Raw genomic sequence first — 23828 nt, forward strand, 5'->3', positions numbered from 1 at the left:
GAAAAATCAGTACTTACAACAGGGTTTTTTGTGTCAGGGTCAAATTCTGTAGAATTTGCATCTGAAACAGAAGTTCAAAACAAACACAATATACTTCCATTGTTCTACAGGCATTAAAGACTCACCAGAACACTTCTGTGGCACTTCTTAGGGCTTGTGTGCATTTCCAGCTAAAACTTCACAGGTGGAAATACTACACATGCTGCAGTACTTTTAAAGCCACCGCAGGGATCTCAGTCACTACTACTTGAACTGCTATGGTTTGGCCACTCCAACCAATGCAAGAATGTGAAGACAAATAAGAAAACCACATCTCAATTTTTACTCCACACCACTCACATGCTTCAGAGAAATACTGTAGAGGTTAACTTGAAACACGCTTTCACCTACGCTTCTGAGACCAAAGAGCAGTTTTCATGCAACTTGCGTAACAGAAGTTCCTATTCCTTTGTATAGAAAGGTAGCACAGAACGCTTAGTTCTTGCAACATAGTCATTTTGAGCTAAGTATCTAATGTTCGTAAGACCTATATACTAGATTGATTAATACATTGCACATATACAATAAAATCTCTTCTGAGCAAATCATATCCATGCTAGCATACAGAACCCACCTTTCCAGTTTAGACAGTTTCTTGCAAACTCCACAACTGCTAATTGCATTCCCAGGCACACTCCTGTAAGAGGAAACAAAACCCCCAGAATTTAACAAGATAAAGAGTAGGACTGAAAGGGTACTGTCTGATCTGTCTTAAACTTGACTTTTTGCTTAGAAATCTTGGTACCCAATGTATAAACACACACCTTCCAGAAAGTTAAAACAACAAAAATGGCCAATCAGTGTAAAATCCACACTTGGAAAAATTAAAACCTGGCATACTGTGAATATATGTGGCATAATTATGTGCTTTAAACACTTTAAAAATATTGAGCTTTTTCTTCCCATTAATTTTAGCAATAATTACTGTAAAGCTAAATGAAAGCCAAAAGCCTCAGTATGTCCAAATATAAATTCTGCTTTGGCAACTAGCTAAAGTAGTCACTATTATTATAAAATTGTAAAAAATCTAAAGCAGGAGCCAAAGCTTCAGAGGCATTTACACAAACAGCACAGTTCATAGGCCAGAGGGGTTCTTTGGACATTACCATAATAAGATATATCACTAAATCAACATAGATTATTTAATATAACAAATATGTCCATAGAGATCTATGTTTTGTTTACAATGATTAGCAACTGTAATGATGCTGTTTTAATTATATTGAGAAGGAATGGTTTTCTAGATAAAACATCAAATAAAGCCTTTGCAGAAGGGACAGTCTTTTTATTCCTTCTTTGTACAGCCATTTGGTACACGATCACAGGCGTTTACTTACAAGGCAGATTTCACAACAGGACATCTACTTCTGCAAGACAGAATCCTCCCTTGCTATAGTTCATTTTACTCACTGACCACATCATTTAATAAGCCCACTCAATTGTTCCAGCAGACTTTTTTTTTGGTTTTTACAATTATACAGTTTTTTAAAACCAGATCAATTAGCTTGCTATACATCTCCAAAACACAACAATTTCCAACCTTCACAACAATTTCCAACCTTCATTATCTTACCAAGAAAAGGTTTTTTCTTTGTTCTTGCCCAAGAGATAGCTTGGAGTTTGCCTTCTGTTCCCCTAATTCCAAACCCTCCCGGGACCAAAATGCCACTGTAATGAGAGCCATATATAAATTGACCGACATGTAAAATCAAGCCAGCAAAAGAAGTCCATGCAATAAGAAACATTTTCAAGTTTCAACAAGGCAAGCATAGTGCAGGAAATACATTCCAATTCCTCAATTCAACATGGATATGCCTGTTTTGTATTACCATACAGAATACACAGAATATAGATCCAAATTTAGAGATTTCTGTCTCATCTTCTCATCCTAGTTCTTATCTGGCCAATCTCATCCTTTACAGCACAATTCACATTGCTTAAATAAGTTAGCTGAATATTCATCACTTTAGGATCCTAACAGCAAAACCTGATGGCTATTAAGTAAATCTAAATAAATGAATGCATTTTGGTTACTGATAATAACATCCACTTCCACATATAAACTGAAATTCTGACAATGATGACATCCAGAAGAAGAGGTTTGCCATGCGTCACAAGCATTTACTAGTCCAAATGCAGTTTTTATCTAACCACCTTTTACTGTGATAAATATTGACAAAGAAAAATTATTGACAACTGACCTACACTCTAAAGAAGGTATTTTGCCTACCTGTTCAAAACATTGCAGCTTGTCTAAAGAGATTAAAACAGAGTTTGAGGATACAGCCTGACACTGTAATTTGCTATGTCTGATGCTTATCACATACAAGTCCATCTGCTTCCATAAGCAACACAAGTTTGGATGCACTGAGAAATGACTGACTGAAGCATTTTACATCATATATATTAAATCACAGTCCACGTTTGGTATACAGAATACCTGATGCCACTTACTCTGCTTTGCACAGCTTTTGCCATGCTTGGTGATATTTCACTGGGTTCTCAACTTCTGTAGAACGTTCAAGTTCTATCGAATCTATGTACTAAGAAAGAAAAACATGCAATAAAACAGTATTTCCTTCCACAGAAAAAGCAGCATACTTTTATAAAACAAACTTCTATAGCAATAAGACAGACCTACTACACTTTTCAAGTGAATTTCCCAGCAGACCTGTAATAACTACAATGAGGACCCAGTATTTGCTCTGAGTAGTTGTAGCAATCCACCTCCGCTTCTTTGCACGTAGCCTGAAAGTGCTGCCTGCCTCAGCCCTCATTCTCCTAGTCTCCWGGCAAGCAGACTTGTCAGAGTGCTCTACAGCTGCCCAGATCTGCTTCCTATGAAAATCAAGGCACCAACTGAGGGATAGTGCTGACACTATTCTGACATCCAACTGGGATGTGGCCAGGATGTTCATTTTCACAGCTCTTGAGTATCACAGTTTATCTAATGTTATTGTAAAACTAGATAAACCTAGAACGTCTAGCCTGCCAAGAAAGGCACTACTGTGGATTAGCTTGAAAACATCAATGGCACAAAGGGAGCCAGCCTCATTATATGCTGTACCGGAGACTTTGCATCAGTCTTTATTGCCATTAACAAACATGGCTCCAGTGGTACCAAGAGAGCAAATGGATTAGGTGGTTAAGTACTGCATTGAGGACAAAAGATCATGGTTTGATTCCTGGCTTTGACACAGTCTTTTTCTGACAATAACATAATTAATAACATCCCGCTATAAGCCATCCACCATAAAAAAAAAAAAAAAAAGACAGAATTCATTTGTGTGCAGAGAAATGAAACTGAGGAAAAGATTGTCTGAAGTTTTCCAGATACGGTAGGATTGCCTTCTAGCAAATATTCCAAAAGGTATCAAAAAATGCAACAGAGTAACAGCATCCATAAATAGTTATTACTCTATACTAGCAGTATAATATGGAGTTATTTACATATCATAAAAATTTTCCATTGTGCCAGCGTAAGACACTATTCAGAATTACAGAATCGTGCAGGTTGAAAGGGGCCTTGGGATTCTAGCCCAAAACCCTATTCAAATCACATCAAAGCAGGTTGCTCATAGTCATTTCCAGTCAAGATTTGATTACTTCCAAGGCCAGAGATCTCACAGCTTCTCTGGGCCTCTGTTCCAAGGTTTGACCCTCACAGTAATTTTTTCCCCTTTCATTAAGTCAGAATTTCTTGTGTTCCTAATTGGGTTTGTTGCTTCTCAACCTTTTGCTGTGCACTTCTGAAAGGAGCTTGACTCTAGAAGAGTGAAGGCATATACAGTTGTACGCAGCATTAAGATATCCCCAAGAAAGCTTCCTCTTCTCCAGGCTGAACAAACCCGCTTCTCCCAGCCTCTTCTCACRTGTTATGCACTTCAACCCCGACCTTGGTGACCTTCCCCTGACCTTCAGTATGTTAGTGAGTATCTTGTACAGGGAGCCCAAAACTGAATATAGCAGTCCAGGCGTGGTCTCACAAGTCCTAAATAGAGAGGAATAGTCACTTTCCTAAACCTGCTGCCTACGCTCTCACTAATAGTGTGGCCCAGGATGCTGTTGGCCTTCTTTACTGCAAGAGCACACTGTTGGCTCACGTTACATCAGGATCTCCATGTCCTCTTCTGGAAGCTGCTTTTTAGCCAGTCAGTCCCCATTCTGTACTAGCGATGAGACTATTGCGTCCCAGATGCAGGACTTTGAATTTGCCTTCGTTGAACTTCATGAGGTTTTTGTCAGTCAATTCCTTCAGCCTGTCAAGATCCCTCTGAATAGCATCAGCTTCTAGGATACCAAGAACTTCTCCCAGTTTGGTAACATCCTCAAAATTCCTGAGGATGCACTCCATCCAGGTCATTAACAAAGACATTAGTCAGTATTGGTCTCAGCATCAGTTCCTGAGGCATGTAAATTAGATGAAGTAGTCTAAACACAAGTTGGATTTTGTTTTGCTGAGCACCACCCACTGACCCTGAGAGTCCATCCAATTATCCACTCACCTTATCATCCATCTGGTCTCTATCTCATCAATTTGACCACTAGATACTATTGGACTCTGTGTCAAAAGCCTGGGCTAAAGTCAATGTATACAACATCCACTGCTCTTCCTTTGCCCACACAACTAGTCATCTCATCACAGAAGGCAATCAGATTGGTCAGGTACAATCTGCCCTTTTTACATCCATTCTGGCTGTTCCCAATCACCTTCTTGTTCTTCACGTGACTAGTAACAATGCCGGTGAGAATTTACTCTATAATCTTCCAAGGGAAAGAGGTGAGACTGACCACCTACAGTTCCCCAGATCCTCCTTCTTGCCTTTCTTGAAGATAGGTGTGACATTTTCTAATTATCAGAAACTTCCCACAATTGCCATGACACCTCAGTTGCCAAATGGCTTCTCAATAGTATCAGCCAGATCTCTCAGGATCCTGGGGTGCATCCTGCCCAGTTCCATGGACTTGTATACATCCAGTTGATTCCAGTACTCTTTAACTGTATATTCTTCTACTACGGTAATGCTACATTCCCACAAACTCTGTTAAGAGAATCAAGAGGCCAGCGGCCAGATCTGAACAGTGGAAAAAAATCAAGACAAAAAAAAACATGAAGTACCTCAGCCTTTTCCACATCTTTTACTAGGTCCCCTGCCCCACTGAGCAGCCAGCCCACATTTTCTTCCACCCTCCTTTTGTGGACAATGTACCTTTCTTGTTGCCCTTCTTTGCATCTGTCATTCGTTCCAACTCTAGCTGAACTCCATTCCTGCATGTTCAAGCAAAGTCTCTACATTCTTCCCAGATAGCTCATCTCCACTCCCACCTTCTGTGTACTTCACTTTTGCATTTGAGCTCAGTCAGGTGTTCCCTGTTCATCCATGCCAGCTTTCTGTCATTCCTGCTTGACTTTCATGCTTTGAGAAGTTGTCCTCAAAGATCAAGCAGCCCTCCTAGGCTTCTTTGCTCTCTCATGAGATCCTGGAAAGTAAATCCCTAAGTATCTGAATCGAACTGAAGTAAAAGTTAAGTAGTTCATAGGCCTGGTACTAACCCTATACACAAGGAGAGCACCTCACCTAGTAACAGAAGGTTTCCTCCCTTTCATCAAAAGAAAAAAAGCAAGCTTTAGCCTTGAAATATAAGCTATTATCCCTTCCCTAAGCTGAGGGTTTTTTTTTTAATATATTTTCCATTATACACACTGAGTGGCTTTTTAGTCACATAAACGCACAATCCTTACTTAAATCCTGTTTATTCCTTATAATTTCAGAGATACTTTGTAGCAGTAAACATGATGCATAAATTCTTTGCTATGTAGAAAAGTATTTACTCTTACTAAATATGAATTTGCCCTGTTTTCCTGACTGGTCCTCTAGCTTTTTAATATGATGGGTCATTCTGTGCTCTATCTTCATACTATTCGACACTTGCTGTGCTTTATAGAGGACATAAAAACAGTAGGCCACTAAGCTAAGCAGTTTCAAATTTTCTTCCTTTTCCTTTGACAGGAAGGTTCCCCTTCTCCCTCTCCAGAGAATAWATCAACCTGAAACAGAAATACACAAAGAATACTTCAGATTTGCTTTTGTTTGTGCATTTCTGCATACTTCCCCTTTTTAAAGGGTCTGGAGTGGAAACAAAAATGAGAAGCAGAAGATGAAGGATCTGCAGCTGACTCATGTGCCCCACAAGAGGCAGAATGATACTCAGAGAAAACAATTGGCTGATTTCAGAGCCTACAATAGGGCAAGCCACATTATAAAGTACTCTACATTATCATGGGCTGATGTACTTCCTTCACCATCTGATTAACAGCTCAATAGAACCAAGAAGTGATGGCAGTATACAAAATACACTTGAATTGTCTTGGTACAGGGCTAATCACCTGCTTTACAAAGACTTTAAAAAGCAAATACCTGAAATGCTGCATTTCTGTTGACCTGTGCTCTCAAGCAAACAGAAGTATGTTGCCAGCTTTCTGATGTGAGGAAATCCCTCCTCAGTACTCTCAGTGTTTCATAGTTTAGGGTACTTAACATCTTCTTTCAAAAGACATTTGGATATCAATGTCAGCAGGACTCTGTGCTTCATTAAAGAAGTAGACAACATGTGCACCCATCTCTCCCTTTTTGCCATGGACTGCCAAGGTGAATGGACTGAGTCAATGCTACATGTTTGGTTTGCTGCCTTTAGTGACCTGTTAAGCTATCCTGGATGTTAACAACCTTCTTTGTCAAAAAGCAGTTTGTTCCTTCAAGAAATCTAGAGTTGAGTAGCAACAGCCTGATTTCCTTACACAAGCATCATCTAAGCATCCCTGCAAAGCTCTTGATGCACTGAAATCTTCACTCTAAAATCTTCTTTTTTTATCACCAGAAAGAAAATAATCAAAAAAAGGACATTTTCAGCAGTTACTGATGTGTATAAACATAAAAACAGGCTGATATAAGAGCAGGGCRGAGACCAAAACCTACTGAGTACAGTACAGCCTACAACTGCCCACTTTGATGAATTTTTCTAAAATCATGTAGTGATACCATACTAGAGTAACATGTTGTTACTGATACCTTGTGACCACTTACTACTGTTTTGCTACTGTAAGTTACCAAAATGTCCTCTGTATCCATTAACCGATACTAACACATACTTCAGCACTGCTTCTCTGTTCCAGACTTGCCAACCCTAGCAGCAAAACTCAGCAATGGAAGCAGATAGTTCCACCAGTAAGAGAGCTACTAACACTTTCCCATGTAGAGTTCAATGTTCTATTTCTAACTGAGAGGTAAATTAAGTCATTAAATAGTCCTTTAATAAAAGAGGTAGGTTCCTTCTTGGAGAAACTAAGTTTCTGGCCCAATTCTGATGTCATTACCCACAAACACTGAATGACATGTCACAACATGGAGAATCCTGATGAAAAGGTATTAGGCTGCTCTCAGAATATTATCTGAGGTTAAGAGCAGAAGTAGCAGCAGCAGCTTCAGACACCAGATTTTAATAAGAAACTTAACAGCTTTTTAATTTACTTATTTTCTCTTTTCTTTCTTAGGTCGATCTCACTAACACAAGTAGTCTCATTAGAACAAATAAAATTTACCCTTGGTGGTAAACAAAAATTTGCAGGTAAAGTCTGTTAAGTCTGTTTTTTCATCAGATCCAAAGCTAGGTAACTGCAGTGTTCTTTTCAGAAAGTTTAGTTCAAAAAAAAAAAAAAAAAAGACTCTAAAGACTTAAAAAATGAAACACGTATAGCCATTCTGTACTTATGTTCATGATTCATTTCCTAATTATAATATGAATTAAAACTGCCTCATGTGATGGGAACTAGCACAGTGTATTCAAAGTACCCCTGAAAGCCAAAATCAGACATATCCTTACCATTAAATCCAGTTTGTGATTAATTGCCAGTGCCGAGTGCTCCAGAGCCTTGAAAACAGATGCGTAACAGTCACTTAGTTTTGTGTACTTGCCCACGAGAGCTATGGAACACACTTTCAGCAACCTTTCATACCTGACAAAAAATAATTTTTCTAGTTATTACTCTAGTTTTCACAAAAAAAGCCCCTTAACAAATGCTTGCTTTGTCTTTAACTTCACAAAACATTTTCTAAAAACTCAAAACCATCCATGTTTTCAAACCCAAAACATCCTCAGGTGCTAATCAGCAACACTCTACCAAACCCAGAAGTCCAGTTTGGTCACTTCACAGAAGCTAAGAATCTAACTGATTGAATTCAAACACTCCCAGAAAAAGTAGCAGAACTTAGAATACCTATCAGCCATTTTCTTCCATTTCATTAGAAGATCGCTTGGCTGGTCATCAATAGGTAAATTTAGCCTCTGTTTAAAATACTTAATGATGCCTTGTTCTTCCAGCAGGATTGGTACTCGGTAAGTAGAAGAAACATCATGGATAAATATCACCTAATAAAAAAAAGCGTGACATTAATGTTATCTAAACACTTTTCACAGAAAACATATATTCCACACTTTGAATACTACATGCATTTTTTATCCTAGATACATTCCACTTTTCACACACTTTTCTGTGAATGAGCAGGGCAATATAGTCAATGTTTAAGATTCTACTAAATATACAAGGAAAAAGTTACCCTGAAAGTAAAAATGGGTTCCCCTTCTTCACTGCAACATGGTACAAACACAGCTTGTCATATCTATCAACATGCCAGTTTTAATACAAACACCTGACCCCACAAGAAGTCTTTAAAAAAAAAAAATCTTTATTCTCTCGCAGAAAATATTTAGTGGGAAAGAAAAAACACAAATGGAATTTCACAAAACAGATCTATCTATATTGTGATAGAATTACAAAGGATTTTCTTAGTGAATTAGATTATATAATCAAATGATGAATGTAGCCCATTCACAGGTCATTTAATTAAGAACACATATTTATAAACAGTGTCCAAGCTGCTTGCAATTAAGTTCACTGCATTTAGCCTAGGTGAGACTGTAGAATTCAGAATCCTTACCACAAGCGCCCTCTCCCCAATACACACGAGAAATAAAGGCACGAAAAATAAAGGATGCTTCCTTAGTCATCCTTTACTTATTTTTGTTCATCAGCTAAGTATGTACACATGCCTCTCTCTACGTGCTCATTCAACATCAAAAAGATTAGCGCAGCCACAACCCTCCTACAATGGGAGTAAGGCTTATCCAACTATTCTTTGAAACTTGGAAAACAGAAATGCACATATATATTTGGATTCTTTCCTATGTATGTAATCATGAATGAACTGTTCATTACTGACCTGTTCAGGCTCCACATGGCAAAACATGGAGATCTTTTCCTTCACTGCCATTTCTATAGGCTTTGCACTTCTGCAGACAATCTGTCAGAAAGAAAAATCATAAATCTTTTCTAGGAAAATCTGGAGAAGATCCTCAATACTGTTCATGAAGAAGACCACCTCCTTGAGGAGTCTAGTGCAATTCTGCTAGCAATATCTGCTAGCAAGGCTGAAGAAAAATCAACTACCCAAAGAACACTTGCCCATATTGACCTACTTTTATTACTTATCTATAGCTTTTTCTATAGTGTTGCTTTCTCATGCTCCTTTTTTGTAGCCATTATTGTAACACTTTTAAGTCAAGAAGCTTTCTAAGCACAAATAATACAATGAATCAAAAGAAATATAACCTTATCAATTGAGCTCAGAGCAACAACACTTAGTTTACATGCGTATTTTCTACCCCTTCAGTATTTCTATGCTTTTTTTGAAATTGTTAATTCACACATCATGATTAAAAAGGCAGAAAATGAAAAAAAACTATTTTATCATTTTCTGTTTTYTTCCTAGTGTAATTATTCTGTGATTATTTTGCTGACAGAAGTAAAACTCAAGTATTTTAAGAACTACTTGCAATTTTTTCCAATAGAGAAAATAAGCCATGTGCGTTGGAGTTTATTGGGAGGTGTTTTGCATTATCTAACTTCAGGTAACTAACTTAGAAACACTGAAGTGCTGTCTGAATGCATCTATAGATTACTTAGCTTTGTTATTTGTTTGGAATCCTGCCTCAAATATAACAATCCTCTTAAAATAGTAATTTATTATTTTTCCCTTCTGTCTAATAAATGCAACTACTTAACACATTAAGCCTTTTCTTTGTTCAGAAAGTTATTGCTGATCATTGATCATCTTCTAGAATGCAACTTGTTACACTGAAATTGATAAAGATCTAATCAACTTCTCCTACCCCTGCAAAAAAATGTGAGAATCAGAAAAACAATGCCAAGTGCACRGGAAAACTAGCAAATATTCCAATAATTAAAAAGAATTTTGACATATCTTGTACATTCTCTTCAGTTAAGCATAGCAGAACACGTAATTGTATTTAAAAATTGGGTACTGCTTGAAGACATTATTCATAAACCATGATACTATGAGCACATAATCATATACACTTTGAAATCTGTAACTCATCTTGCTATGATAAATTTGAAGTAAAAAAATAAGAGTTAACGGAGTCACATAAATTAGAAGTATCAGAAGCAGTATGATAATGCAAAACTACAGCAACAATATATATGTGTGTGTATGTATATACATACATATATAAAAAAATCTCACTGTCACTATACTGGCTGAGAGAGGCACCTCAAAACAACAGAATACAAAAAGGAAGAGAAAGGTTTCAGCTGAACAGGGCAGCATCAGCAAGCATACAATCATTTTTCAAAATGCCATAGCAAAGTCTATTAAACCCGCAGACACTGTGTATTCACTAAGCTCTTACAACACCCACAGAGAGCCATCCCCTCCATGCACACACTTAAGACTGGCCCAGCATGCCACCTCAAGGATGCCTGGGACCAAACAGTGAGGCAGTAGCTATCAAGAGCAAGTCCAGTCAGGTTTAGATGAGACAACCTGGGAGCAGAGCTTACAGAAGAAGCCCTCCTAACTGTCATCCTAAGACGTTCCTCACGTGCTGCTGTGCATTGGGCCTCTGGCCAAGAGAGCACTCAAAGTTTTTATTGAAACAGTGCCCTAGCAAGTTTAGGACAGTGCAGATAGGCACCACTCAGAACGTAATCTGTCTATGCTTTAGTGGTCAATAGTAGCATTAAAAAAAACGGACTGCCCTTCTGGCAGGCCCAGGAGTTTGTTTTCCTTTTATTACACACACACACACGCACGCACATGCACGCAAGCACACAAGCAAACAAATAATTGTTTAAAATTTGATTTAGAAGAAAAAAGAAAATCAGGCACTGGCAGTTATCTTAATGGCCTCCAGAAATTAGGTGTAACTTTCCATATGCCATTAGCAGCACAAGAGAGATTTTGAAATTTAGGCCCCGAAGCTTGGAATGTACAGCAGCAGTGTATTAATAGATCAGGTTTTCCCTCTACAAACAAGAAAAAAAAAGAGAAAGAAAAAAGATGCCCTATATGCCATGCTTATTAAGTACTATTAATTCAACTTTCAGTTGAAAAGATACCTTTCAACTAGAAAAACACACAGACCAAGAAGCCAATTCTTGCAAATGTTCAAGAAAAAAAAAATTCACAGAAAGAAGCACAACAGAATTTAATTGTGTGAATATCCTTTTAAGAATCATTTCTGCTTTTTGAGAATATCACTATTATACAGAACCAGTGAACACCAGTATCACTGCTCTTTCATTTCTGAGAAGGGCTAAGAGGCCTTTTCTCCCACTGGAATTTAGGTGAAAAGAAATGGTGCAGAAAATGAAAATGCTTAACAGCTTCCAGAATCAAGTCAAAAAAATATTCTTTGACATAATAAGCAGTCTTACACGAAAGAGCAAAATTGACTTTTTCTCTTCCAGGGAGAGATGAAGAAGCAGATTGTCTTCAACTGCATTGGCTGCTCAGGAAGATGTGAGGTGTAAGTCTGAACTGCGATTGTACTGGCATCTGAAGCCTGTGCTGCCCTGACCTCACTGCTACTAACACTTGAGCAAGCAGATTAAAGTGAGCTCCAGGCTCTTTTCTCAATAGCAAGCCAATTTGACAACAGGGAGCTGCAAACTACTTCTGTCTCCTCTTTGCTCCCAAGGAAAAGTCCCAGTGAAGCAAGCACTGCATCCAGAGAATAAGCACATACTCGCTAACAGGAGCACTGGGGAGTGAGAATGGAAGGAATTCAGCCTTTAACATCTTCTGCCCATTGGCATAAACTGAAACTTGCTGGCTTTGGGAATCATTATACCACAAGGGCAAGTCCATCACACAAAAGGAACAAGGAGCCTTACCCTGAAAATGAATCCATGTTTTACAATTCCAGTCAAGAATATTTTTAAAGGCAGTGCATTTTCAAAGGTAGGACTGCTTCTCTTTAATCATGCATAAACAGAAATCTGTTGAAGAACGTTTGATCCCAAAAACATTGTAAGTCATCCCACAAAGTGAACAGAGAAATCTGAACTTTTGATTATTTTTAAGCAGGGTAGAGTGATTTTCTATAAAGACCACTTTATAGGAAGACCATAGCTACAGTCCCAAGACACTGCAGGGAACTGGATTGTGTTAAATTAGAGTGAGTTTGTGTAATTTAATTTCCTGTGGCTTTAGTGCAGTAGTGCATCTTACACGTTGCATTTCTTCTAAAGTTCCCATCTCTCATGGGAGAATAAGGGCAGATGCTCTAAATACTGCTCATGCAAGGATACTTCTAGATGAAACATAGATAATTATCTGTATTTATCAACTCACGAGCTCACCAAATCTGGAGATAAGCCTAAACCCCGCAATGCTCGAACACTGTTCTGGGTTGGTTTGGTCTTCTGTTCACCAGTGGCATTAGGCTGGAAAGACATATTTTGGAAGTTCAAACAACTAGTATCTATAAATAGAGCAGTTACAGATAGAAAGAGAAGTGTCACTGCAAGTCATAGTACTTCCAAGATGTAAGCATACATCTAAACAAAGCAGCAACATGCCAGAAACAGAAATGGCACCACTGTCATTGCATATATTAGAAAATCTGTGAAGAAACATATGGCTCAAATTCAGGGAGGCTTGTTTTGAAGTTATTTTTTCAGAGGGGAAAAAAAAAMCAATATAATTGACTAAAAGAGGAAGACCAAAATTCCAAAAGTTGGACTCTGTTAATAAATGGGATATGTCTCACACACCACAAAGCCTTCAATGACTACACCTGGAAATAATCAGATACAGTAAGTAATTCCATTCTCAAATACACTAAAACAATCCCACTGAAAATCAGCTGCAGTGATTAATATTCTCTTTTTATCTATACAAGGTGCAATCATGTTATTACCAAACCTCTGCTTACCAAAATCTTCCCAATGAATACTTATCTCTTAAAAAAACAACAAAATCTCTTTGTGAAGTAAAATTTAGAGTTAAAATTAAAAAAGAACATTTTTGGCTTTGTAAAACAAGTATATGCAACTTTCTAGATAAATTAATATTAATAAATTCTTCTTTTTTGTAACTTGGAACATTGAAACAGCTTCTTTCACTAATAAAAAAATTGCCAGGGCCTTTACTAATCCCAGTAGAGCTGAGTTTCTTATCTCTTAAGCTCTAGTCCCCTCCAGCATACTTTCTGAAGGGGACAAAGTAAACAAATATAAAACCCAATACAGAGTAAAAGTTAGCTAATAATTAAAATATGTTTAATTTTAATAACTTACCTGTGGTACTAGACTAACATGGATATTACAGAAGTTATCTCTTTTTGCTTTGAACTGGAACTGTCTAAACGCCTCAACAAATGGCATTCCTTCAATGTCTCCAATAGTCCCACCCAGCTGAAAAAGAAAGCTTGGACCTGTCAGTGGCAGAAAGTAAAGACATAACAAAGTCTGCTTCTTACTAATTCATCAATTTCTCTTATTTTTATTTTTAAAAAAGAAAAAAAAAGAGGAGCAATTGAAATTTTTTGCAGGTATACTCTGCAAAGAGCCCAACTCTCATCTTTTCTACACATTATGCTTTCTGTGAAGAACTTACGTGACTTTCCATGCTCATTGTGCTCACTTAACACCAAACACAAATTCTGCACAGGAAGACATGTGGTGCTATTGAAAAAATACACGCTTTCAGATGACTATCATTACCTTCAAAGTGGTGAACAAGTTATCATTACTTAGTTGATGTGAAGGCTTTTGTACAGAGAAGCTGTTTTTATTTTCCCGAATGCCAGATTAATAAATAGTTGGGACTAACAAGATACAGACAGCTAGCAACATTATCATAGCCCTGCAACATCAAGAAATGCCATATGGACAATATGAAACACTATTTCAAGTTTTAAAAGCATTTAAACATTTATTACCAAACTGAAGGGAGATACAGACCAAGTCCATGACAAATCTGATTTATAAAGACAGGAATTAGTTATTTTTCAAAGACAGAAAGAGCTGTAGTAGACACTAACCACTAAAAATAGTAATTGTCTCTCAAGTCTGTGGAGCAAACATACTTCAAATACGGTCTTCCTGTGCCCCCAGGTGGCTTCTGGCAGAACTGCTTATTTGTGTCTACCCAGTACTGGAAAAGCTTCTGACAACTACATTTGTACTTGACACACCCATTTAATCTAACTCTTTCAGTATTTCACAATTGTAAGACAACTACATGTAGCACGAAAGCCCTGAAAAACAAATTTTTACGAGTCTTGAATCATACTGAAAAAAAAAATTACATGAAAGAAATAAAAAATTAAGCTTTAAGTTAAAGGACTGACAATCCCACCACTTGCTAAAGTTATGCAATTTTTCTATTTATTGGTTTTTCCATTTATTTTGAACAAAATATTTGAGTTTCCCTGTATACTTCACAGTATAAAAATAAGCATATTTTAATCAAGACAAAACCTGAGGTTAATACTTCATAGCAAAGCTGAATGACTTTCAAAAATATGTGCTAGAGAGCAAACAGAAGTTATTGGCTTTCTGTAAGAAATAATAAACTTTGTGACCCAGGGCACAGAGAATGGCTTATCACGCTAGCAAYGACAGCGGTCACTTCTGACATTAAAATCTATGACATATTCTTTTGTCAAATTCCCAGGAATCACGTTTTTCTCTATTTTCYAGTAACACTGTAATAGTAATACACTTACTGACTGCCTTTCTTCTAGTTGTCTGAAACACCTTGCCATGGATAGGTGAAACTCATTATTTCCACAATGCGAAACATAAGCCAGTAAAATGATTAACTAAGGTACTTTAAAAGATCTTAAAAATAAAACCAGAAAGTCAGAAGCTAACTCATACAGTGTTTAAATATATTCTTGCAAAATAAAACCATGAGCAACATAATGGAGCATTTAAAGCCATACGTTTGGCTAAAATGTTATGGGTTATCCTACTGACTCTGGGAGATTTGGAGATTCTACACAAGTTTTCTTAATAGCGTTAACAGAATACCTATAGCTTCAGTATAGGTGACAGTATCTGATGACAGATACTTCACTTCACAAGCATCTGAAGCTTTATTTTTATAAATAAAATTATAATAAACTGACTGCTGACTGCTTTATTTTTATAAATTAATAGACTCTTAAGCAATTCAGTTTCAACAGTATTCTTGAAGGGATTTAGTCAGGTTAACGGAAGCTAAAGGGGTAAGAGCATGCATAGCACTCCCTGAACAAACCAAAAATAATATACAACATGTCTTTGTATTGCGTCTTTCCATAAAACTTCAGTATGATTTACTTATGGCAAATCAGAAAAAGAAAGGAAGCTAGGTCTTTGTGCTCTCTATGGATATATATATCCTAAAAAGTTCCACACTTGCCTCAATTACACAAATCTGTGGTTCTTTTCTGTCATCATCCACAGGAACTTTTGCCTGATTCATTACCCATTCCTGAACTGCATCAGTGATGTGTGGAACAACTGCAAGACAAAGCAAAACAAATAAGTGAAGCACTTCTTTTAGGCTTATATATCACTCTGCAAAGGAAAGAGCAAAAAACGAGCAGGAAGAGAAAAGGGAACTATTAGCCCCTTTTTATATTCCTCCTTTTCCAGAATCCAGAAGTCCAGTATCACAAGAACAGGACCATATTTCCTGGAAAGGAGAGAAAGAGCAAGCCAACACAGCAAGGAACAGCTTCTCTAGCTACAGCACTCTTGTGAAGGCTGAACAGAGTAACAAACCACAGAATTAAAAACATCACCTTGAACAGTTTTTCCCAAGTAATCACCGTGTCTTTCTTTATTGATGACATGCTGATAGATCTTCCCAGTAGTGATGTTGTTATCTTTATAGAGATTAATGTCCAAGAATCTCTCATAATTTCCCAAATCTAAGTCAACCTCTCCACCATCATTCAATACAAAAACTTCACCTGAAAAAAGAAAGTGAAATCATTAAAAATAACATAAGATAGCTTAGGAGGAAAATTTTAATAGATAAGAAAGCAATAAAATATTCTGAAACTATTAAAGAAACAGCAGGAGTACCACAAACATATCTTAAATTTGAAGACTTGCTTTTGAAAGAGTGACATAGGGCAATACTTTGTATCATAAAACACAGGCTACAGCTAGGTCTCTATCACCATTCTGTGTGATTGAATACCTGATATAATCACTTGTTCAAGGGATGTCTATCCCGCAATCATAAAGGCTTTTTTAATGCTGTTCAAGTGATTTAAACATATTTCACAGGCATTTCAACATCAGCCTTTATGAGATTATAACAACATATTAATTCACACAGCAGCCAAAAATTGTGCTTTTCTAAGCATGAATTACTATGCATTTTCGAAGTGTTTCATCATAAACTGTTGCTGTTTGGATCTATTTTAATGATTAAGGCTCAGATATGGAATAGTTATGATGAACATAAATACTTCTGCAAATACGATCACTGCTTTTTACTCAGTTGTTTCATTATGTATTATTTGGTTCATTAAGCCCACAGCCAGCGTTATATCTGACCTTGAAAAATCTACAGAGAATCTTCCACTGACTGCAGTGGAATTCGCTTCAGAGTTCGGATTTTTCTTAAGCATCTAAGGACTGTCTAAACTCTGAATCTTGTCAACTTCTGAAGCAATTAAACTTGCTGCCTTTACTCCAGCTCCTAAGGTAAGACTGGAAAGCTCTTCAGAAGAGCCATAAAACATTTTGCCATGAGCCAACAAATCAATGCCTAGACAAGCTATAGGACTAATGCACAAGAGGAAAAAATGAGAAAGAATTCCCCTTGAGGTTTACCCTGGCCTATGAAAATATATACTCCACCTAGATACAAAATTCTGCCTCAATAAACAGTAAAAGGAAAAGCACATATAACAGAGTGGATGACTTATGCCTAATCCTGTGGATTCCTTCTCGGTACTCCTAAATGGCCATTTCAGCCAACAGAAGCAGAGCACAGCCAATATTTCTCATAAGCAGGCCCATGGAGCGTAAAGTTTTTTTTTTAATAATAATCTTTTTAGAAAACTGGAAATCATGAATTATCATCACTTGGCTCATATTTTCACCAAAAAATTAATGAAATGAAAGAGGCTTGCCATTCTGTTAATTTGTACGTATTAGCTTGCTAGTCAGTGCTTTTTCACAATTAGTAAGAAAATCTTCTGCAAATTGAAAGAAAAGAAATGTCAGATGGGAATAAGATGCCACATTTTTCCTCTCTTCCCCTGCATTTGAGTCAGGGTGGGAATACATTCTGACAATCTCAAGTCATTGCAAAAGTTTTACCACCAAAGGTAAAGGCAAAAGTTGCCTAGTCAAGTGCCTAAGTTGTACCAGATGTGCTTCTGAAAGTTTATGACTACTGGATTAGTCAAATTTGGCTCTCTGAGAGATGGTTGGTGCACTGTGCTCTTCCTCCACCTTGGAAGCAAAGCAGTCTGCTTTCAGTTCTGTCTCAGGGATTTTCTTTTGTTTGTCTGGGTTTGGCTAGCTTTTAATAGTGGAAAGAATGTATATATGGAGGTTGGAAGCTCTGGAGATAGAAAAAAATGGATGGACTTTTGGTAGAGGCAGCAAAGTTTCTACATAAAACAAGCATATTTGCCTCCAGCTCCACAATTTTTTGTATGTACTATAAACAAGCAGACAAAATTTGACAAATATAAGAATCAGAAACACCTGTCAGCAGAGGGCACTTTGGAACTTTGAAAACAACTGTTTTTAATGAATGTACTAATAAATATGCCAGAGAGCTAAAGTGATGTTCTCCATTATAAACGAGGATCTACTAAATGTAAGATTGTCCAATGGCAATTTTTTTCCAGTCACGAATCCATGGGTAATAACCTGGAGAATGACATCAATCACAAGAGCTTTGAAAATTCAGCTCCTAAAATTTTAAGATGATTTAGTCTTTCCCAAGGGACTAAAACAATCTTTCGTCTAACATACCATGTTCGTATGGTGAGAAGGTTCCAGCATCTATGTTTATATAAGGATCAATTTTGATTGCAGTGACACGTAGACCACATGATTTTAGTATGGTGCCAATGCTGCTTGCAATGATCCCTTTTCCAATGCCTGAGATGACACCACCAGTAACCAGGATGTACTTCATTGGAAAACCAGCAGCAGTACATAGGTCCCAAGTTGGAAATCTAAAATGACAAAGACGTGCCTGTGATGAATGTCAGTTCACCCCAAGGAAGAGCACAAGCCAATATGTAAAGAATGAAAGCTTCAATGGCCTTCAGGGATGAAAAAAAAAAAAAAACAAAATCACCTCTCACCGTTTTGGACTCCAGTAGTAGGGTTCCTCTCTCCCAGTTTACACACTACTATCAAAGTTAAGCACTTAAGTCCTCCCCATTGTAATCTGAAAACAGGTATCACTTTTATACACTGCCCCATGGAGATGTCAAAGATAGGTATTTCCAAAAGATGGTTCATCTGACCTATTTGCTGTGACAGCAAAAGGCAGTTAACTTTTAGAGTCATAAGTTAGGCAAGATGAATCTCACCCTTGATTCCTTCCAAACTGACGTAGTTAATCATTTCACATGAGTTCCAAGAATTTAGCTCAAAGATTCTGCATTGCCACATTAGCCAAAACACTAAAGCTCTCTCTCCAGTAGCTTTCCCTTCAAAGAATAGTGACTATAGCTTATTTTGCCTATCAAAATAAGAACCTCACACCATCCATTCCATTTTTAGCTGCCTTGTCCAACTCAGTCTATCAAGTATTTCACCAAAGGTCTCACAATATCYTACAGATCAATGGAGCATGAGACCAGGAAAGGAAAACTGAAAAAAAATCCATTTTTACACTAGAGTACATTAATGATCATCAGCCTGGAGTCTTTTCCTTATATGCCTTCCTCTTCTCCCTCTGCAAGTAATTACCGTGAGAGAAAAAGCTGAAAAGGAATCATTTAGCCTCTCTGGAGTACCCTGCAGAGTAGGAGTTGATAACATGCTGGAAGACAACGTTCTATCCGGTTTACGTTTAAATGTAGAGAAATATCCAGCGTCATGAGCTGTATCAGCATCTTGATTTCAGAACTGCAACCTTAGATAGCACTGAGAACATAAACTTTTGCATGTCTCAGCTTCCTCATCTATAAAGGGAAGTAACTCAAAATGATTCTTTGCAAGGGAGAACTGCAAGTATGAGTACTTGCAAATACTGTAACTTGACGATATAGACACGATAGTTAATGCACACTATGGTGCTAAAGCCAGAGGAGATACATCATCATAATTCACAATGCTTTACAATAATACCAGCATATACTACAACAGCTATTCAGAAACTTTCTGTCTTGAAAATTTGGCTTTTTATAAAAAACACAGATAATTATACCCCCCCCCCCAAAAAAAAAATCACTAGTATGGTACTAGGTAAAACGTAAGATTTAGGCGAAAAATTGCTATGCTATCTCACACYGATTACCTCTCATTTCTTTAGTTCTTCAGTTTAGCTTAGGCCTTTAGATAGTTATTTCTTCTAGTCTGTTACCAACTTTTCCATAAAGTAAACTAYGAATGGACTTTTGATCTTATTATGTTTAGAAAAAAAATCACTAACATTATTTGAAAATAAACAACTAATTTCAGCCTATTTTCTTTACTTGAACTTCGAGGTTTGAACAGAGATTACTCCAACTATTATAATCAATACTGTAGTACGTACATTACCCATTAAAATCTATATTAACAAAAAAGACACACACATTTCATGCAATCTTACTTAGTTTCATTTATGAAATGTGTAAGTCCACCAAAAGTAAATGTCTAATAAAATTCTTGCATTAAGAACCCACTTTCAAGTTTTTGGACAACTCTCTGCTTGTCTTGGAGGCAAGTATTCCAGTACATTTAGTTTATTCTCCTTCCAGGACAATAAAAGGGCTTTAAGATTGCAAGTCCAAAACTTCAATATATCTACACTTATAAAGGTCTACAGAAAAGGTTTTTTAGCTTCATGTTGTTTGTGGTATCTCTGCATTTCACTCCTAAGCCCTTTAACTTCACCTCTAATTGACATAGCTGTATCACTGATATTTTAGTACTTTGAGACATTTTTTTGCTTTAGAATTAAAGAAACTTTGGTTTCAGATAAATTTAAATTCCTGATTTTAAGGATAAATATTTGATAATTCTACTCAGTATTTTGCTAGATGACAGATGGAAAACATGGAATGAAATAGTGTTAATATCCTCAACAAGACACAAACTAAACAGGTTCGCTCTTGTACACAACGTTGGAAAGGAGCAAATGAGTAACAGACTACCTTTCAAGATACAAACCTGTATTGGGAAAAGATCTTTCAAATTACAAAATCATAGATGTCCAGACACTGAACCATGAAAACAAAGCCATTTTTCAGTGTCTCCTTTACAAGTGYTCAACAAGTCATATAAACAGTAGAAAGTAAGAGCTACCGAATATACTTTGAGAAGTTAAATAACTTTGAAACTCTACCTTTTCTGATACACAGCTGCAAGCAATGGGGACCTTCTCAGTGTTACAGCATCCCAAACAAGCCTGAAAAGCAGAAACCAATGCACATTATTGTTTCCGCAAGCCTGCAAGATAAATCCTAGAAGAGACATCTTCAGAAAGGTTCCTACAGAAGACACAGTTATGGGTGCAGAACTCAAGTATTAACTGCAAAACAACTACAGAAAAGTGTTCTTAAACTTTAACAAGCCTCTTTAAGATTTAAATACGTGTTCATATTATGAAATACAGCTATAAATGTATCAAGGTCTAGAGTTACATGGTAGATTAAGAAAATACTGTCTAGCAAAGCAGTTCTATCCCAGAAAAAAATAACTACAAATTATGTTTTGGAATATTATCATATTGGCAGACCACAGTTTATAACACTACTGCTAGATGCCTCGTAGTTAAAGATAACCAAAATATATGCTAAAAAAAAAAAACAAAAAACACTAATGGACTTTAGCTGAACTATTCTAACAGTATACAGAACCCTACCATTAGTTGCCAGTAAAATGGTGGAGTTGAGGCTGCATGAGACAAAGAGCCCCTCCTTTATTTTCTCAAACAAAGGGTGGTCTCAATAYAGTATCTTAGTTAATTTTGCAAACTGGGGGTATGGAGCATGGAAATTTCTGGATCCTCCAGGAAAAATTCTATCCTACTCTTGTCTCTTCCTTTCTTCCTGTTCTTCTCGCCAGCTTTGCATGCCCTGAAAGCTCTCTCCTCCCTCACAGCCACATGAGTAATGGGATGGTCTCAGCTGGGAAGAGGAAGGARGAAACTAAACATCGCCCCAGACTGCAACTCAGACTGCAGCATGCTCTTCCTCTGTGGCATCATCCAGTTATGGACAGCCTAGGCAGTGGCTATCTTCACAATTCCCTGTGCTGTTCTCCAGCCTGTTCGGGCTTTTACACGTGCACAGATTTTGCTATCTTTTCTCAGCCCCATCTACAATAGGATGATGCTATGTATGTCTAACCATAACTGCATTCACATTGCATTCAGGGGTCTACAGGCGCTAATTCTCGTACTGATTTTCAAATACTGACAGTACGGCATGYCACAGAGCTGAAATCCTGGGGTCAAAAACAATCTTTCCTTACCAAGGTACCTTACTTTACCTAATCTCAAAAGAAATGCAACAAGTGTGTCCTACTGGGAGGGACAACATTTTCTACCACATGCAACACCACATGACCTAGCAATGCTCAGGATAAATCTAAGCTGTATGGYTCTTCAAACTTTGGTAGTAAGCGGCACCAGGTGAATGAGCATTATAGCTCCCCCTCGAGCCAYGCTGAAGTAACGTAAATAAGGTCCTAGATCTTCAGAAGGCAGAGTTTAAGAACATAACAACAGTGACATTCTTATGCTTGAGAACCGGAAGTCATGATTTAATAAACTATTACTTCCTTGTCCATGTGGACAAAGGGGAGATGATAGCCATGAGAAGTATGCAACTCAAACAAACAGGTGATTCTCAGGAGAAAAGGACCCTTGGAATTTATTCAGGACTGGTCACGGGTGGGTTCACACTAAACACTAACGAAAAACAAAAAGAAAAAATAAGAAAATAGAGGAGTATTCCCCCTCATTATTTGCAAACATGCCAATGACATCATTTCAGAATAACATAAGGCAAATCAATAATAAAAAATGAATGGGCATTAATTTCGTAAAACAAGCAAGATCAGGAAGTAATTAGGACAAATTTTAAAGACCCATAAAACATGAAAGTGTGGTCTACACAGGAAAAAGGAAAAATTATTCTATGTCACCAGGAATTAAGTTTTCCCTACCATTTAATTTTTTCTTAAGATCTAATTTTTCTTAATAGCATAAGTTTTAAGATTTGGCATAGATTTCCTTTGTTTCATACTCTTCTTTCACAAATCAGATAACATTGTTCTCAATAWTAGCATTTTATAAACTTCTAAGCTACTTTCAAAGTTATTTCCAGAAAAAATGGGGGGAAAGCGGTATTTTAGTCAGTAACAGATATAAATCTTGAATACTTGACAAATCAAAGCTTGCAAACTCAAGCAAGCTCACTAACTCACTAACTGGAACCAAAATGAAAATCTAAGTGTAATTTTTGCAGAAACAGAAATTGCCCAGCAGCTTAAGGAAACACTCCACTTACTTGTAATATAAAATAAAAGAGAGGAGGAAAAGGTTGTTTGGGAAGTCACAAGTGATGCTGAAGATGGCAGTTAGCCTCCTCYGGGCCTAACTCAAGTTACTGCCTTTCCTCCATCAACTTCAGTAGCTAAGATGCACACTGCAGTTTTAATTTCTGTGTATTCACTTAACTCCACTTACACATATACCAATTCTTTCCAATGACTCTATTACTTGTAATAATGTTAGTAGTACTAGTAGAACAAGTACAACAGTACTTGTAAGGAGAGAAGGAACTTAATAGAATTTGAGGAGGAAAAGCCAAAAGAGAATACTAGAAGCAAGCACTTTGTTGGGGATCATAAATCAGCACAAGACAGAAACACAAATTACTCCACACAGTCCTACTAGCAGGAGCATATTTTCTTCAGTACAAATTTTGGAGAACTCTACCCCAAACATGCTGCTCTATACTAAAAAATATAGCCGTACTGGCAAGGATTTATTCTGCGCTTGCTGATGATGGTGGGAGTTGGAAACAGCACTAAGTAGGACATGCTTTATAATCGCTGGAGATTTCGGTATCGAGAGAGCTAAGGACCCTCGCGGGGCCTGGCRGACGCCCAGCGCGCCGCGGCAACAGCCCGCTGCTACCGACAGCGCAGCGAGCCCGCCCGGCCTCCACGCGGAGCCGGCACACCGAGGGCGGCTCACGGCCCCAGCCGCGCCGCCGCGGCGCACCTCAGC

At 37.4% G+C, this 23828-nt stretch overlaps 1 protein-coding gene across 1 annotated transcript in view; it reads right to left on the reverse strand.

Annotated features, from left to right (window-relative positions):
* Nucleotides 1-23828, reverse strand: part of CTPS2 (CTP synthase 2) — a 78090-nt gene that overhangs the window by 52947 nt on the left and 1315 nt on the right. Inside the window, exons 2-14 of the mRNA XM_085323143.1 lie at nucleotides 20934-20996; nucleotides 18401-18606; nucleotides 16198-16368; nucleotides 15813-15913; nucleotides 13700-13816; nucleotides 12761-12844; nucleotides 9318-9398; nucleotides 8315-8466; nucleotides 7921-8053; nucleotides 2494-2582; nucleotides 1613-1707; nucleotides 614-676; nucleotides 18-61 (exon numbers count right to left, since the gene is read on the reverse strand). Of these exons, the coding sequence (XP_085179269.1) occupies nucleotides 18-61; nucleotides 614-676; nucleotides 1613-1707; nucleotides 2494-2582; nucleotides 7921-8053; nucleotides 8315-8466; nucleotides 9318-9398; nucleotides 12761-12844; nucleotides 13700-13816; nucleotides 15813-15913; nucleotides 16198-16368; nucleotides 18401-18606; nucleotides 20934-20996 (1399 nt within the window). The remainder of the gene's footprint in view (nucleotides 1-17; nucleotides 62-613; nucleotides 677-1612; nucleotides 1708-2493; nucleotides 2583-7920; nucleotides 8054-8314; nucleotides 8467-9317; nucleotides 9399-12760; nucleotides 12845-13699; nucleotides 13817-15812; nucleotides 15914-16197; nucleotides 16369-18400; nucleotides 18607-20933; nucleotides 20997-23828) is intronic.

The sequence above is a fragment of the Rhea americana genome, unplaced genomic scaffold (genome assembly GCF_003343005.1).
Source record: "Rhea americana isolate MKP2758 unplaced genomic scaffold, rheAme1 scaffold_82, whole genome shotgun sequence".
Classification (NCBI taxonomy): domain Eukaryota; kingdom Metazoa; phylum Chordata; class Aves; order Rheiformes; family Rheidae; genus Rhea; species Rhea americana.